Source organism: Hippopotamus amphibius, chromosome 13 (assembly GCF_030028045.1).
Source record: "Hippopotamus amphibius kiboko isolate mHipAmp2 chromosome 13, mHipAmp2.hap2, whole genome shotgun sequence".
Taxonomy (NCBI): Eukaryota; Metazoa; Chordata; class Mammalia; order Artiodactyla; family Hippopotamidae; genus Hippopotamus; species Hippopotamus amphibius.
Window position 1 is genome coordinate 15,851,043 of NC_080198.1, and position 18,706 is coordinate 15,869,748.

General features: G+C 36.9%; 1 protein-coding gene across 1 annotated transcript in view; it reads left to right on the forward strand.

Annotated features, from left to right (window-relative positions):
• The window catches only part of CNTN3 (contactin 3), a 320,713-nt gene that overhangs the window by 57,080 nt on the left and 244,927 nt on the right, over nucleotides 1-18,706 (forward strand). Inside the window, exon 3 of the mRNA XM_057706594.1 lies at nucleotides 12,374-12,508. Coding sequence (XP_057562577.1) covers nucleotides 12,454-12,508 — 55 coding nt within the window. The 5' untranslated portion in view covers nucleotides 12,374-12,453. The remainder of the gene's footprint in view (nucleotides 1-12,373; nucleotides 12,509-18,706) is intronic.

Here is an 18,706-nt window from a genome sequence, read left to right on the forward strand (position 1 = left end):
TCAGGGCTTCATGCTTAAATATGTTGTACTTCTATAGTATCATTGTAGAAACCAGTCCTAACATTTATTTAAATTCAGTACACTTTAATCATTTCTATTCAATTCTAGTCTAGTCTAGTCTCTTCTCTCATTTGCCCCCATAACAAACGCACAGATTTTTTAAAACCACCTATGCATAGCCCTCTAAATGGGACACAACCTGAAGTCTGTAAAACACTGACTTAGAAGTTAGATGTCAAGGAGGCCGTTTCTGGTGGAGTGTGTGAGAGAGAATAAAGAGAGCAGATACTTTTAAAATGAGGCCACAGTACAGGGGAATGTGCCGTCCAATAATTCATAAAGACATACATTTGTCTCTGTATTTGTGTTTTGCTTATAGCGGAAAGGTCTTTGTTTTATTTTACAAAAAAGTAATTCTTCAACATTCCAGATTGTAAATTACATGGCAATTTTAATGTATGGAGATTATTATTATCATTAAGATTATTATTACTAAAATTATACCTTAAATAACTATAGAATAATAATCGTGTGGGAGGTGGTATGAGTGGAGCTATAGAAAAAACAAGGATGGCAGATTATTGGTATTTGTAGTAGCTGGTGGTGGGTATATGAGAATTCATTATCCTGTCCAGTTTACTTTGTATGTGATTGGGGTTTTTCGTAACAAAAACTTATTTTAAAAAAGTAGGACGGTCACCACTGTTTTTTATTCTGTTTTCCCACAAGGCTCATGGTTGTATGAGAGCAGGACCCGTAGGTTGAAGTGTGACCTTTATTCTGTAAAATTGTGAACAGTAAGTAGCCAGGCTGGACAGAAGCTGGTTTTAGGATCTTCTGATGCCACATTGCTCTAAAGTATGTTTCTCAGCCTGACACGATTGACATTTAGGGGTAGATAATTCTTTGTTGTGGGGGGTTGTGCTTTGCACTGTAAAATTGTAGTGGCCCCCACCTGCCCTGGCCTCCGTTCTCTAGATGCCCGTGGTACATCCACACCCCTCCCCTCCCCAGCTGTGACAACCAGAAACCTCCTCAGACATGGACAAATGTCCCCTGCAGGGGCAAAATCTCTCCTAGTGAGAACCGCTGCCCTAGAGCCTGAACTCATCATCTCACCTTGTGCGTGTGTATGTGTGTGTGTGTGTGTGTGTGTGTGTGTGTGTGTCTAGCTGAGCTTTGAACAGATATACAAAGCTGCAGAGAACCACATTCTGTCTGTGTCTTAAGGTGAACGAAGAATAGATTAGGCAGAATCATCACAACTAGGGATTAACTTAGAAATACCAGACTCAGGCAAGGTCACCTGTGTGAAACTGGGCATGTTGGTTAACTCCTCTCTACCTTAGCTACCTCATCTGCAAAATGGGGATGATGACAGTCCCTTCTTTGTGAAATTATATGTGTTTATATTTATAAAACACCCAGAATCTTGCCTGGCACACATTGAGTTCTTAGGGTTTGCCGTTATTACCTACCTAGAACTCATTGTGCTGGAATTGTGGTTGAACTAGTTGGGGGATAAGGGGATTCTCTGGAGTACTCTAGTAGTATAATGTTTAGTTATTAGTGCTCCTCAGTGTATCTCAGTGCTTAGAATGTTTAGTCTGAGTCTGCTGTCGGCGTAGGAAATGGGGTGGGTTCTAGAGCTCCTGAAAATGGGTGAAACCATGGTTTCTAAGTTAATTGACCTATGAAAATAAAAATAAAATGGGCAGACAGGACATGCTGAGCATCTCATGATCTGTGACCCTCTGGAGACATTTGTAAGTAACCACAGAGCCCAGCCTGAGATGCTGCAGAAAATGTCTCCACCCCAGAGATCACCTTTTCTTTTAGTCATTGAATAGTGGCGAATCATCGCTCTTTCCTTTTCAGTATATGCTTTGAATCTTGCTCACGTGGTTTTGGCTGAGGCAGAGTCATTACCATGCAAGTTCACTCCAGGAAGGTTCTCTCCACTAGTAAAATACACCGTTTGTTTCCTATAGTTTAATTTCTTCCCTTCAGTCTATAAATATGCTCAAGAATTTTGCAACTGAAGAATATCCTCCATTGACTCTCTATCGACCCTCTACCCGTCTCTAACCACAGTCCCATCTCTCTCGTTCTGAATTATTGAAAGAGTAGCTGATTCTAGCAGTTTCCACTTCCTTACCCTCTGTTCACACTCCTACCCACCACAGTGAGGCTGATGCTTCCCGAGGATGCCTCCGAAACTGGGTGTGATGACATCACCAGAGGCATTTGCAGGCCTTAATTTACAGCCTCTCTTTCCTTTCCCCCCTTCTTGTTCTTTCTTGCTCTCGTTCTCTCTTTATTTCTGCCTTAAAAAAAGTAGCTTTACTGAGATAAAATTGACCTACCATAAAATGTACTCATTAGTGTACAATGATTTTAGTAAGTTTACAGAGTTGTGCAACCATTCCCACTACCCAATTTTAGAATACTTTCCATCACCCTAGAAAGATCCCTCCTGCCCATTTTCAGTCACTCCCCATTCCCACTTCCAGCCCCAAGCAGTCTATTTTTTTCCATGACCTGTCACCCCCGACAAAACTAAACACTCTGCATGCACCCTTAGTGTTCATAACCCAGTCATGCATGAATTATATTGGACCTCTAGGCATGTTCCTTTTCTGTTATCCTCTAAGATTTGATCTTCCTCTGCTCACACCCTAAACATTGGGCTTCTCCATCTCTCTCTCTCAGCCCAGTGCTCTCTGGATTTTCCCTGAGTCATTTCACTCACTCCCATGAATCACCTATGGTGCTCGATTTTTCCGATGGTGTTACATTTCCCCACATCCTGTCTCCTTCCTTTTCTCCTAGGTAAGCCGCCTCTTTTCTTTTAAGAGTTACCTCAGGTACCACCTATACTATGGAGTCTTCCCATTTTCTAACCATCATTCCTACTTCTCATCTACAGCTGTACCTTAAAGAAACGTAGCTCATGAGCTGTGACCGTCAAGCAACTTAGCTGTCTCTCTTTGTCCCCTTATGTTCTTTCTATGAATGTCTTTTCTTAGTTCCTCTCCTGCCCCTGGAAGAAAACCCACGTAGCCCTGTGTACTCCATATTTGATGATGCTTAGGTATCCAACATAATGTCAATCAAAAAATTACAGTATTCTGTCTTTTAGGATAGTTACAACTTAGAACTTGACTTAAAAGACAAAACAAATCTCCCTCCCCGGTGCGTCTCTGCTGCAGAAGCGGAGCCTGCAATCAGAAAGAATGTTTTGGCGTCTTTTTTCACCTAGCATGTCTACACCTCCCCCCGCCCCAACCTTGCTGTTTCCATTTCTGCTTACTGTGTTGCAAAGGAAGAGAAGAGAGGGCAGCACATTTTACTGGATTGTTTCCAATGTAGTGATTTAGGATCTTGGCACTTTGGACTTAGCAGGAGTATAGAACTGGTGTTTTCTTTAAGCCATTCTTTCCCAGTGGCATCCCCCTAGACACTCGTGGGTGTGTCTGGCTCACAGAACGTGCTGTGCATTCTGTGCCCCCAACACCTCTGATGGTCCATCGTCTTTGTAACTGGCAATCTTCTATTCTGCTCAGCCTACTCTTTCCCTCAGAATGGTCCTAGACCCCTGCATCTCTCAAAAGGCAGCTCCCTGTGGTCTCTTTACAGAACACCCCCCACCATAGGTTTAAAGGTATACCCTCCCTCCTCCCCGAGTGGGTGGAACTCACTAGAATTCTTTCCAAAGAAGCATTTCTCAAATGCTCTACTCAGGGTCCAGACACCTCTGATGTGAGCAAGGGTCTCAGAGCCAGACATATTGTTTTGCAGTGTCTCCTTTGAAAATTTGTTCCTCGTTCTGTTCTGGAACCTCCCTTACCTTTAGGGTGTAACACCTGCTGTGTCTTGGTGACTGAAGAAGGAGTTTTGTATTAACATCCTATTACAGACCTCTCTCCTCCCGTCCAGAAGCTTGTATTAAAATGTTTCTGGGTCAGTATGCTTCTTGAGAGTGTAAGTACCTGGAGGTCAAAGATGATGATTTATTTTAAAATATTCTCTCTGTGCCTGTACCTGACATGCTGCAAGCACTTGGTGAATGTGAGTTTTCTCACCAAGATCATTCTCCTTCATCTAAAATTACAAGGTAAAAAAAAAAAAAAAAAAAAAAAAAAAGAATGTTCCTGCTTAGTGTGCAGATTTGGGCTGCCCGCTGAGTACTGCTTTACTCTGGCCAAAAAAACACTCTTTAAGCCCTTTTCAACATATTGACCCCTTTCTATTCGACCCTCACAACAAAATTATTTACATATTTTTGAACCTATTGTCACGTTAGAAATGAAGGGGGATTTTTCCCCCCTTTTTCAAAATGTTTGGTAGTGTTTTGAGGAATCAATATGTGGCCATTGTAGAAAATTAAAAATATACAAAAGAATGTAGAGAGAAAAGTATTTTATCTGTTTTCTGTTCTTAAGTGCAGTTTGCCTCCCCAGAGACAACTGCTTTCTCCAGTTTTCACATATTCTTCCAAACTATACTCTGTGCTTGTAAATATATATAGGTATATATTTTTTTGTCTCTATACAAAAGGCATCATACTTTTCACACATTGTGTTGTACCTTATGTTTGTGGCTTAGTATGTCTTTGAGATTTCTTGATTTAATCCTAAATAGAGTTACTGTATTCTTCTTAATTCTTTCCCACAGTAGGAATGGTACATTATCACAGTGTTTATGCTTGAAATCAAGCAGGACAGTTATTTATTTAAATAGTCCAGTACTTTCCCTTTATAAAAGAAGTTTACTTTGTTAAAAATGTAATGAAATTTAGTGAAATTTAATGCAGTATCAGTTATAGAACCAGTTTCAATTGCCAACTGTATTAATACAAACCTTTAAGAGCGTATAAAAGATCAGGTTATATTTTATAGTTCCCTAACAATCTTACTGCTGAAACATTCCATTTGCTACATATTGTGTGAAAAATAATTGAAAATACCTAGGTTCTGTCTTCATTTATCTTAGATAAATGTCTTAACCCATGTGTTTCTTTGTTTCTTTACCTGACAATAGAATGAACCTCATGGATTGTTGTGAGGGTGAAGTAGGTTAATGTATGAAACAATATCTGACAAATAACAAACAATAAAAGGTAGTAATTGTTTTATCACAGTTCATTTTCCTTCCTGATATTTGGAAACTTGTCTTTGTAGAAAAGCATTTGCATCATATGGTTATTAAGCTATTTTTAAATTCTAAATACATACATAGTGACAAGCACTGTTGTGATATAGACTTAGGAAAGGTACGTTGCTCCTTATTAGCATGCCATGAGGTCTGCAGTAATCTCCCATTACTGGGAAGGGAAGGAAACCCATGCAGCATTTATAATTATGGAAATTTCTCTTTGTTCATTTTGTTCCTTGTTGTTTGGAAAATGTCAAGGATAAGTATATAACCCAGAATTTGCTTATCATTTAGTTTTTCAGTTATCATTAAGTGTGGTAGGACCCAAAAGTCTAAGTCCGTTACTTAGGGCAAGGTTCTTTTCACTGGAAGAGTTAAATTTAAAAAATCCCCACGAGAGCACCTTCACTCTGACTACCTTAGAAAAACATTAGATAGTACCAATCTTTTCCAGGGATGAAGAGTCCATTAGAAGATCCTGCAACTTTATCAAAAGTTGGACTTGCTTCAAAACACAGCATGCTTCAGGGTTCATGGTTGCATGCCAAGTAGCAGTCACCTGATTGGAGAGATGTTTGCAAAACATTGTGCCCTGGTAGTGGACACATTTAGTTTGAGACTTAAAGGAAAGCAAGAGAATTGAAGTAAACCCTCTGTCAAGTATATTTAGAAGTATTGACATTTTGTCTAATATTTTGAAGCAAGAAATAGGTTGGCGTGATTTGGTAGCTGTGTCTTTTCTCTTCAGCTTGTACTTGGATGAAATTAGTGGAATCAGCTGAAAAATGGAATTGTAATTTTTTCTGAGGTGGTGTCAGTGAAACTATCTTTGAGCTGAGGACAGAGAGATCTCTTGAGTTGCCAGAGTAGACCTCTTTGAGTTGAGGACTCAAAGTAGAAAGAGGTTCTGAAATCAACATAAGGTGTCTCAGAGTGTTCTGGCAGTATTTTTATATGGCTGATTCATCGACTGCAATGTATGCACAAAAAGAGTTCTGGTTCGCTTTGCTACTCCCTATGTACACTGATTGCTAAAAGATCAAAAGAAAAAGATTAACTGGATGTTAGAGATGAGATGCCACTCCATACCAAAAACAGTTTCATGATTTCACCCTCTTTGTCAAGCTTTTTTCAACAGTGGCCTTCTCAAGAACATTTATTTTTTTAACAATTTTTTTTCTTTTCAATCTGCATAATTTAATTCCATTTTGGTGAAGTTTTCATTAATTTCTGCATGAAAAAAGAAAGAAGAAATATATCTCCAAATACACAAATATATATATACCCATACACACATATATAATATATGCACACATATATAGGTATATATATGCACACACATTTAACATATATGTAAAAGACATTATTTTCCAGTTTAACAAATTGTATACAAAACAACAGTAAGCTTATATCAGTCTATCTGTATTTGGAGTAGAGAGAGGTAAAAGGGTCCACAGATTTGGCTGATTTCTCGAAAGGGACCTTAACCTAAAAAAGGTTATGAATCACTGTTTTTTTGCAGGTTGTAGTCTAGTTGCAGAGAAAAGCCATAGTCTCTATAACAATAATGGAAGGTGTTGAAAGTGTGAGGGTCAGAGGAAGGATGATAAAGGGCTGTAGGTGTCCTCAAGAACATCAGATGGCTTCCAGCTGGCATTTGTCTTATTTGCTGATTGTGCTACTATAAGCACAGAACTGCTGGTGTGAACATCACATCAAACTGGGCACATTATATTCTCCCCTCTTCTTAACAGCTGAACACTTGTGAACTGTAGGGAGGATGTGTGTGGAGCTGTCAAGAATCTTGGACTTGGAGCCCAGTGTTCATGTAAATTTCATCCCCTGCCTGTTCAGTTTCAGCAGGAAAGAGGTTTAGTATGCAGCCTGGATCAACTACATTTCTGGAAGATGTGCAGAACATGAATGAATGAATGATTATGATTGTGAATGAAAACAAAGTGGTTTTACGAAGCCTGATTTCTGAACTGGTAGGATGTGCAGTCTGATCAAGCATTAAACTCGTTTATTCATTGACTACCATGGTGTTATGTTGCATACTAAAATAGTGAGCTAAATTTCTCTGTAAGACTCAAAATACAACACCAGAAACATCCAACTTAGGCATTAATGATTAAATATTTTACTCTACTAAAAGCCTCTAATCTGCTCAATATTTTTTGTGGGTTTTTTTTTTTTTTTGATGCAGGTTGGGAATAATGTATATTCATGAATATATTTTGTTTCTCAAACATCAGAGTTGGAGGTGACTTTTTTTGAGTGTGAGAGGTATGTTAAGCAGTCCTCAACAAAATCCCTGTAGGGTCTGTCTCTTTGAAAAAGAGAATGCTCCTTAGGTACTTGTTACTCTGATAGAAATGGAGCCAAATCATTCCCAAAACTAAACTTTCCACTGCGTAAAGAAACTTAACTCCGAGCATTGCCAAGATTATGTTCAGAGTTGTGTATACACATTTACTATTATAAATATATATATATCAGTATTTCATGATCCACAAGCTTAGTAGCAATTTTGTGAAGTGTATGACAAAAGCCAAAAATGGTCTCTTCTTTTGGAGCAACTGGCAACAACTATTTAGAGCATTTTTGGTTTGAAGTCCAAGGTCTAGCATTTTTAACTCAGCTGGTATTAAGAATAGATAGTACAGTTGTTAATATGTACTAAATTTGGGGGCTTTTGAAAGACCACCATGAGAAATGTGTTGTGAATGTATCAAGCTTTAGCCTCCAGATGCAAATGCCTTTTAGCAGAGAAAATTCTAAAGGATATCTATTTTTTTCTTTGATTTAAAACATTCCTGTGAATAGTAGAATATTTTTATTGTAGCAGATGACATTTTGATTTGTATTTGTCTTGCTTCAGTAGCTTCCTTTGCATTTATTTTGGCTTGGTGATTTCAGAAGTGGGATGAGCTTTTTTATATGACCCTTCTCTCTGTGACAATACTTGGCAACACTGAGAAGTCAGGTCATGATTGTATTAATTACCTTCATTGTTTATAAAGTCAGTGCCCTAATTTAGCATCAATTAAAAATGAGCAACATAATTTTTAAAAATAATATTCCTGAATGAGCTTTCTTTTTATCTTTGAACTTTATACAGCGTGTGCCTATGTGTAGGTATATGTGTGTGAGAATATATAACAATATTGGAATATACATATTTCTTCTTTATTCAGTAGTTTGGTTAATATTTTATAGCCTCTGATTTCTATGAACTTGAAAGCAAGAATGAAATTGGTGCATTGCAAAATGTGTTATCTTTTTATCCTCTTAATCTGATACAGATTATATGTCTGATTTGAATATTCATTTTAAATTTGATCATGTCAACTCCTGGTTAAAATTGTACAGCGTTTTCAGAGGGCTTTATCCTGATACTAATATTCTTAGCCAGGCGTAGAAGCTTTACCCCTGTTATGCATCTGCAGTCTCATTTCACAAGCCATGAACACTGAAGCCACAAGGCCTTTGCATATTCTTTTCTTAGTGCCCAGAGGTGATTGCCAGAATATTTAACCAGCAGTTGGGCGTGGGCACTGACCAATCAGAAGTGACATGGGCTAGAGCAGGGTTCTGGAAACCCCCTGTTGAGCCAGTGGTACATCTAGGTTGGTGGAGTGGGGTTCTGGGCCAGCCTGGGAGACAAGGTGGTAATTGATAGGAGACAGTCCAGATAGTGGCTACTCACCAGCCTGTTAAACAACTCAAGGCATACCAAGTCTTTGTCTATACCTGGAAAATGTCTTCCATTTTTCAGCCTGCAGCACATACACACATCTGATTATGTCATCTTTTCTTCCATTTCACTCCACTTACTCAGAGGAACTTTGCCTGATCATCTTGATGAGGGCTATTCTCATTGAGGTTTTCATAGAAACTCTTGTCCCTTCATTGTACCTTTCACAGTGGTCAGTTTACAAATACTTTGTAATTAATTGAATCATATGTAATTCCCACTAGTCTGTACACTCCATGAGGGCAGGGAGCATCAATTATCTGACAACCCCATCTCCACCTTCCTCCACAGTTAAAATCCCAGCACCTAATAGGAGCTTAATAAATACTTATTGAATGAATTCTCAAAAAGACTTTAGAACTTCTTTGAACATACTTATACTTTGCAAATGTAACTAATATGCATGTTAATTGTGGGATGCCTTGTTGGGAAGATAACATTTTTTTTGTTACCATCTTCTTAATGCCTTCTTATACTTTTTTCTGAAATATCAATAATTTTCCAGTGGTGGCTAGATTCCATGCTGTGACTTATCTTTTCTTTCCAGTAGAAATGCTTCTCACTCACTTGATGTCCAGTGAAATGGTTTAATCTCCCAAATTGACTTAGTTGTTTTTCTTAAAGCTCAGCAAGAAGAATTACTTAAAAACCTAAAATGATGCACAGGGTGTTGAGAATATTGGAGCAACCAGTGGTGGATAAGCTATGGTCCTACTTTCAAAGATGTTTCAGTCTAGCAGTTTTCTTGTCCTACTTTTAAGTGTTTGTAATCCTTTGTTTTCCCATCACAGTCTTAGAACAGAGACCACACATTTTGATCTCTGTATAACATGGATCAAAGTTTCACATATTTATTTGGGTGCATTTTAATGATTGTGATGATGTTGCTGCAGGATCTTCTGCTAAAGTTTGTCCTTTTTTCTTGAAAATTCCAACAACCTGTTCTTTTTAAGTCTATTACTTTGTTATTACCAAATTCTTTTGAAGTCTATTTAATGTATAAACTGGATAGCTTTAACTCCTCAAAGAAGGAAATACTAGTTCAATCAGTGTTATACTCCTCAAGGTTTCCTGTGTTTGAGACTTAACCATTGTTCCCAGACTTCAGTATACCTTGCAACTGCTCCCTAACTTTTTATAAATATTTGACACTTCATGTATCATATTATTTCATTTAATGTTTCCAATGCCTTTTATGAATAATTGTTGTATTTTATTTGAAAAGTTATTTTTTTTTTTTTTTTGCTTTTTTGCTGTGTATATGTGTGTGTGTGTCATTCTTCTCATGATTCTGGGGTATGGTTTCCTCACACGCATGATTAGAAGGAAGTTATGGTGGTTGTGGCTCATATTATACTCATATTTAAGTGAATTCTAGAATGATTTATTATTCAAGTTAGTAATTGAAAATAATTATGAATACAAAATGTCTTATTGATTGAGCAGAGAAAAGGAAGGCAGTCAAGGTATCTAAAAGCCTTTGGTCTAAGTGGGGGAAATCAACCACTGGAAAGTCTTGAGAAGTATGATGATTGAATGAGGCAGAATGTGTGTCTTTCCTTGTAGTCTTAAATCATTTCACGATTTTGGCCATAAGTCTCCTGGGACTGGATGCTATTGAAAATAGCTTCAAAGCTTTTCAGTTTCATATGCACAACATGACACACACTGCATGACTCATTCATATCCTTCTTATCACTTCAGTGCACACATCAATCACTTCCAGTTGCCACCAAATGCATGTTTTGAATGGAGCTGATGGCTCCCACCACCCCGGCTCTGGAGCCATTTTGCTGCCCCTATGAGAGGCTAGAAGTGCTGGGTCATTAATACTCCCTGAAAATAGCCTCCAGAAAATGATTCATGGGAGTTGGTGTATAAATACCCCAGCTCCCTTGCCCCTTGGCAAGGATAACTGGACAGCTCAAGCATATCTCTGGGATTACTCTGAGGCATAGATTCTACATGGGCTGGACTTCCAGAGTTTCCCCAGAAGAAATAAGCTCTGTTTAGACACAGTGGTTGATGGGTTCATAGCTTACCCTTTGTTGGCTGCCTTCCTTTCCCTCTCTTACTTCCCCATGTCATGACTATTTTCATCTTTCACCTCTCAGGTAAACTGCTTACACTTGAATTCATTTTGCAGTATTTGCATTAAGGGGAACCCAAACTAAGACACATGCAATTTGTAGTAATGGGGATAGTGAGAAATGGTCACAGATCCCATGATGGTGTAAGTTGCCAACCTACAGTCCTTAGAGGAGTAGTTCTCAATTGTATTTCCACCTGTTTCAGATTCCCATGGGCCAAGTCAGAGTTATGCCTAAATCCCGGAATTCTAGCTACAGTTCCACCACTTACTCCCTTTACATCCCCCAAGAATGTATATTATATTGCAAGTGAACAAGAGCAATATTACTATAGGAATAACTGATTTAATATATTAAGTACGTAACTTGTAAGATGTCATATTTTTTACTCTTGAAATTATTATTATCTGACACACTTAATTCTGATTGAATATTTCTCATCGCATGGCCAGGATCCCATAAATAGGAACCACTGAGATTTCTCTCTTTTGCTTAGTAACAACCAACACAGCCCAGTCCATAGCAGCTACTGACTGAGAGTTGTACACCTTCTCTGCTAAAACGGCTGACATTAAAGTTGTTCCTTTTCCTTTGCGGAGCCAGCTGAGTTGCAGCAATCGAAGAAAGTCTCTCTGATTTTAAGTGTGGGCATCCAGCCTACTTGATCATTAACCATGCAGTTTAGGTAGTTTCAAATGGCTATTGAAAATGACACAGGATATTCACACAATTATTTACTCTCAGCCAGCACATTTAAGTTTATGAAAATTCAGGAAAGCAAAAAACAAAGTAGTTTCATTTGCAGGGTTCTCAGACTGAAAAATTTTCATCATTAGCATTTTTTATCTGTTGTATGCAGCATATATAATTGAGGGCTTTCTGCATTTGTTTCTGGGGAAAAAACAGGCTTAAGATGAATGTTGATAATGTTATTTATAATTTATGTGCCTTATGAGGGATTCAGAGACTATGAAAAGCAGTGTTTGAAGATATCTGCTGATTTGACTCTTAGTTTAACCAAAAATATTATGAGAGAAAATGAGAAGAGTTAGAATTTCAGGGTAATATTTTATTTGTTGTAATTACTATCTGGCAAAAGTTTCAATATTTAATATAGTAATATTTAATGTTTTAGTATTGTTGAACTTTTCTAAGTTTGTGAAGCCTCTTTGGTCTGCCTATAAGTTACATAAAAGAGTTTTTAAAGTATCTACATATCATACATCTTTTTTGCACCAAAAAAGGTTCAGTTCATTTGGGAATTTTGAGTGGTTGAGGGTGGTACAGTTTTATGAAAAGAAAAAAAAAATCTATGTTTTAAAGCAATTCATTTTTTCAAGTCTGACTTCTTTGTGTATATATTTTACAGATTAAAGAACTCACCTGAAGACAAAGCATTCCGTTCATCAGAGACTGCACAAGAGTTACTCTTGCTTTTGGCAATTAAAGATGATGTTGTCATGGAAACAGTTGATCCTACTTTCATTCATTGGCTGCCTAGGAGGTAACAATAAGCTATATTTTCTAAACTGAAGTTAGGACTATACTTGAGTCATATGTTAAATAATTTTTAAATGTTGAACTAATCCTCCATAAGTCTTTTCTTTTCCCAGAAAGAAAACGCGTTTTCTCTTCTGATAACTGAATTCTCGTTTTGCTCCCTAATTTTTGCAAACCATTTTATTTTCATCACAAATATAATGGCACTTAAATATTATGAGTCTACTGTAGTGTTGTGAATATAACAACCAGATTTGAGAATGTTAATTCATGACTTTTTTCTCAAAATGGCTAAATCTTTTTTTTTAATAAATTTATTTATTTATTTATTTATTTATTTTTATTGGCTGTGTTGGGTCTTTGTTGCTGCACACAGGCTTTCTGTAGTTGTGGCAAGCGGGGGGCTACTCTTTGTTGCAGTGCACAGGCTTCTCATTGCGGTGGCTTCTTTTGTTGCAGAGCACGGGCTCTATGCGTGCAGGGTTCAGTGGTTGCAAAGCATGGGCTCATTAAGTTGTGGCTCACGGGCTCTAGAGTGCAGGCTCAGTAGTTGTGGCGCACAGGCTTAGTTGCTCCACAGCATGTGGGATCTTCCCGGACCAGAGCTTGAACCCGTGTCCCCTGCATTGACAGGCTGATTCTCAACCACTGTGCTACCAGGGAAGCCCAAAATGGCTAAATCTTGTAATCTGTAGTGTAACAGGAGAATATAGATTTTTTAAAACGTCAGTATTTTCATATCTAATCTTAAAAAATACTATTTTTCTTCCAGCAAATAACTTAAGGGACCAAAAATAAGGATAGAATTTTTACTTTTTAATTTTGAAAATTTGACGTTTAGAACAAAAGAGAAAGAAAAAAGAAATAATTCTCATATATTCACCACAGAAAAGCAACTCTTAGAAACCATTTGATGCATTTTCTTTTTGCTCATTTTGTTTCATCTTCTGGAGCAGTGGTAAAGTAAGACAAGGATTTTTTCTAATGAAGTAGTACATGTATAACAATTAGGTTTTTGCTTTATTTTATCTTACTGTTTTCTTTCTTTATATTATAAAAACTCTCCAGCACCTAAAGAACTGAAAGAACCGTACGATGAACAGCCACATATGCACCATTTAGATTTAACCATTGTAACTTTTACTGTACTTGTTCTATCTATATACACATATGTGGGTATCTTCCATTCATTGATTGATTGACTACACCATTTGAAAGTAAGTTACGGAAGTTATCACCTCTCACCTCTGAAAATTTCTGCATCTGTTTCCTGAGAAGACATATTTTCTAGATAAACATAAGTTCTTTATGATACCTGAGGAAAGTAACAAAAAAAAGTAACCTGTCATTTCTTCTATTTTTCTAAGAGGAGGAAATTGGTGTGGAATGAGGCCAAATGCATTGTCAGGTGAAACATATGTTATTTGAAGAAATGTTTATATTCGAGTAGACTTCTGATCCTTTATGTCAAACTTTACACATTCTTAAAGTATTTAAATGATATTTAAACATGAAACTTTTAAAATAAAGTTTTTTTAAACAGGTTTTCCCCTGGGATGATGGCTCAATTTTGTTTCCCAAAACATTTTCTTTGCTACTAATCTAGCCCTGGGGAAAAAAGGAGTAATTATTTATAAATTTCTTATGTTTTCATTCGTCTTTGGAGAAAGACCAACACAGATAGAAATGATAAATTTTTTTCTTGGATTATTTTTTCATTTACAAAATTTTAAATTTGAGTTCTGTTGTACAAGGAGAAAAATGAAAGGAAGTATATTACAGCAGTATTATTCATAATATCAACTTTCATAGAAACAACCTTGAAATTTTACAGTTAGTTGGAAACAGGTAGATATACTCATAAAGTGGAAGTATAGCTAAAGAAAATGGGATCAGTGTTTCAAAGATGTAAAATTTTAAGTTGTAGTTTTACACTGTGTGCAAATTGTATTGCTTGTTTTCAGTATTTTTTAAAAGTGTTTTACAAACTTAACAAATTTATGGAGAAAGCAGTATCCACTTCACTAAAATATTAAGACATTATTAAAAAAATTTAAAGGTCAACTTGATTTTCTGCGTATGTTGGTAAAAAAACTGTAAAGGTTGTAAAGGAGAATTGGATTAATTCATATATGATAAATGATATTTAGGGTATTACTTGGAGAATTGGTAATCTTTATAATTATAGTATAGAGAAGAATTTGTCTCTGACCAATTTTCTAAAGAGTATTGATTGTGTAAAGTTCTTTATATACTGAGTATTGGTACTCCTTTTGGATTTATATAAAATTTAGATTAAAATGCCAACTTGTGAGTGTCATATTCTGTTAACCAATACTGGGTCATTTTTTAAATATTAAAGTTAAAAATCTGTTCATGATGTAGGGAAGATTTCTAAATAAATGCCAAGTAAAGACATTATGTGAATTCACTTACTTAGAGTTTATCCAAAGACATAAACTCAGTTAATACAGCAAATGCTTGATAATTTATATTTTCTATTTTCTCAAATTTAAGCTTTTTTTATCCATTATTTTGTGCGTTTTTGAAACTATTTCCTTGTATTGTTTTGTCCCTGCATGTTTCTCTCTGCAGCAAAGAGGCAAACAGTAATTTTTGGCTGGTAATTTCTCCTAAGATGAACTTGATCGTGTTTTTCCTCAAAAACACCAGGCTGCATTCATTCTTTAAAAAATATTTATTAAATATCTATTATGTGCCATACAGTGTTACCAGTGAAGAAAATGGACAAATATCCGTATCCCTGTGGAATTTATATTCCATCATGTTGGGGTATAAAATGATATTGATTTAGTAGATGCTAGTACTATGAGGGAAAAGAAGCAGAATAAGATGAGAGTGTGGGTAGCTGGGATGTGGGTTACCATTTTAAATGAGGTCATCCGGTCCGTCCAGAGAAGGTGGCATTTGGGCCAAGACTTAGTGGTGAAAGAGTTGACCTTGTAAGTATTTAGGGAAGAGAGCTCCAGGCAGAGTCAGCAATCCATGTAAGTGTTTAATATATGACATGCTGAGTATTTCTAGAAACAGCAGGAAAGTTAGCCTGGTTGGACAAGGAAGAGTTATGGGAAAGAAGTAGTAGGTGAGAGCCAAGAGGTAATGTGGAGATGGATGCAGCAGAAAATGAAGGCCTTGTGTATCACTGAAAATATTTAGAGCTTTTGCTCTGAATGCCCTCAGGAGCCATGGTGTGGTTTGATCAGAGAAGTGATGTAATCTGGCTTTTTTTAAGGATCTCGTTGGATGTAGTCTGACTTTTATTTATTTATTTTTTTTGAGCATCTGGCTGCATATCGTTTTGTAGATTGATTGTAAAGACGCAAGTGAGCAAGCAGAAACACCAGTGAGAAGTTAATGCGCTAATCAGGCAAGGGTTGCTGGTGGTTGACTCCAGGGAGGTAGCAGGGGTGGTGGTCAAATTTTGGATATATTTTGGAGGTAGATTCATGAGGATTTGTAGATGGAATATATGTGCGATATGAGAGAAAAGAAAGGCTTGCTGATGACCTCAAGGCTCTATGTCACCTTGCATCCACAAGAAGAGGTGTACCTTGTGGGTGAAATGAACACCCTGCACAAAATAGGGACAAGAGTTTTCCAAACTAAAGGTCACTACCAAGTAGTGGATTAAAAAAGTCAATTCTGTGGATCACTTTTACCTTTTTTTTTCAAGCTCTTTATTGGAAAATAATTGTTTTACACTCTTGTACCAGCTTTTGGGGTACATCAAAGTGAATCAGCTGTATTTATACATATATCCCCATATCCCCTCCTTCCCGCGACTCCCTCCCGCCCTCCCTGTCCTGGCCCTCTAAGGCATCACCCATCATCGAGTTGATCTCCCTTTGTTATACAGCAACTTCCCACTAGCTATCTATTTTACACTTGGTAGTGTATATATGTCTATGCTACTCTCTCACTTCGTCCCAGCTTCCCCTTCACGCCACCCCCCCAGCCCTGTGTCCTCCAGTCCATTCTCTGCATCTGCATCCTTATTCTTGCCCTGTCGGTGGGTTCATCAGTACCTTTTTTTTTTTTATATCCTGTGTATATGAGTTAGCGTATGATATTTGTTTTTCTCTTTCTGGCTTACTTCACTATGTATGACAGTCTCTAGGTCTATCCACCTCATTACATATAGCTCCATTTCCTTCCTTTTTATGGCTGAGTAATATTCCATTGTATATATAGCATTTTTTATTAGAATAAATAAATTAAAATTAAAATAAGAATAGAGTATAATATCATCAGCATACACTGCCCCCTTAGTAAATATTGTCTGCTGAGCACTTCTGGGCATTTGAGACATAGCAGTGAGTAAAACAGATAATGTCCCAGTCCTCATAGAGCTGTCCTTTTAATATATGTGTATTGGGTCTTGATTTTACATATGCTTCTTAATGAGTTGCTATGAAAAAAGTTTAAGCCAGAGACCTAGGTAGAGAACAGAGAGATAGAGACAAGAACCCTCCAGAATTCCAAGCAAAAAACCAGAAGAGGAAGGAACACTTGGATGAGGAAAACAATAGTAATAACAGGAAAATTAATAATACATATTCATTAATGGGTGCTCATTCGCCGTGTACCAGGCACTGTGGAAAATGCTTTACTTAGGTCATCTAGTTAACAAAAATACAATGAGATAGATGTTATTATTTCTGTTTTGGAGATGAGGGAACAGTCTCTAAGAGTTTAAGTAACTTGCCCAGTCTTCATGGTTGTCTCAAGATTTCTGTTTATCTCTGAAATCAAAGTATAGCTTCCTGATCACTAGAATTTGCCACTTCAAGAGTTTCTCTTCTGAAATGAAGTCAGAGGTGTAGACCATGGGCTAAAAATCATCAGGGACCCAAGGAGATTGTTACCTTGCTCCTTAGTTACCTGTTAGTTGATTGCTTAACCGTGTTAGATACTTCACACGTTCACTGTCCTATGTGGGAGCCACTAGCTACATGTGACAGGTGAAGATTTGAAATGTACCTAGTCTCAACTGAGATGTGTCCCAGTGGAGACTGTAAAATGCAGTAAAAGTCTTTTACAGCATGTAAAAGACTCGTTATCAACACCATTCAGAGTTTAAAAAAAATATTTAAATATCTCAACAATTTTATATTGATTAAATGCTGCACTGATGATAATTTCATTATATCTGGTCAAGTAAAAGTATTATTAAAATTAATTTTGCTTGTTTCTTTTAACCTCTTTTAATGTGGTTACTAGAAATTTTAAAATATGTGTGTGGCTTGTATTATATTTCTATTGGACAGCACTGCTCTAGACATTTATAAAATAGAAACCCAACCATTTTGCAAAGGTTTTCTAATATTTCATAGCCCAAAAGGAGCCCAAATCGTGGAAACTAATGGGGACTTTTTGATTTCTCATGAAAAGTCGTAAATATCTCCTGAGTGTGTATTAGCGACAAATACTGAATCCTTTGTCAGATGAGTTCTGATTTCAGGTGTCATTGCTTGGTGAATGTAGACAAACCGTTAATCAGTGCATATGGAAATTCTCAGCTTTGCAGTGAATATTCTCTTTTGTTTATGCTTTTAATCTTTTAGTGGGACTAGCAAGGTAAATTTAAGTCTTTTGGAAAGAGAAGCTTCCTTGGATAACTGAAATCATTGTCGATGCCTAGTTTAAAACACCTTCATGGAAAATATCATTTTCTGCAAAAGTTCTAGTGTTCTTATTTCATCAAATTATTCTCTTAAAATTATACCGAATGATCCATACATTGGAATCTATTATTATTTTGGTAGTACCTGGAAATTACTTGTGAAAGTAAGTAGCCATTAATCCTAGAAGGGATTAGTCCCAGCAGGGAAGATGATTTTTAGTTGTCCTTAACTTTCTTGTAGTGGGTATTGTGTTGGTATCTCCAGTATCTATTGTTTTCTTCAATCATGAAGAAGCTCTGTGGCCAGGAAGAGATTGACCCCATGCAGAGCTCCACAGCTAGACCCATCTGATTGTCCCAGTGATTGATCTAAGCCATTGAGCTCATGGGATGTTTTTGGGGGGCCGTAAGATTTGATTGATTAAAGGACTTTTTTGTTCAAACTTTGTGGAAAGTGCCGTTTCTCGTAGTGTATCTGAATGAGGAATCCTCACACCCTGGTTGTTCTAGGTGGCCAACCTACCTATAATCACTTAGAAAGCTAGGCTGAGGAAAAAG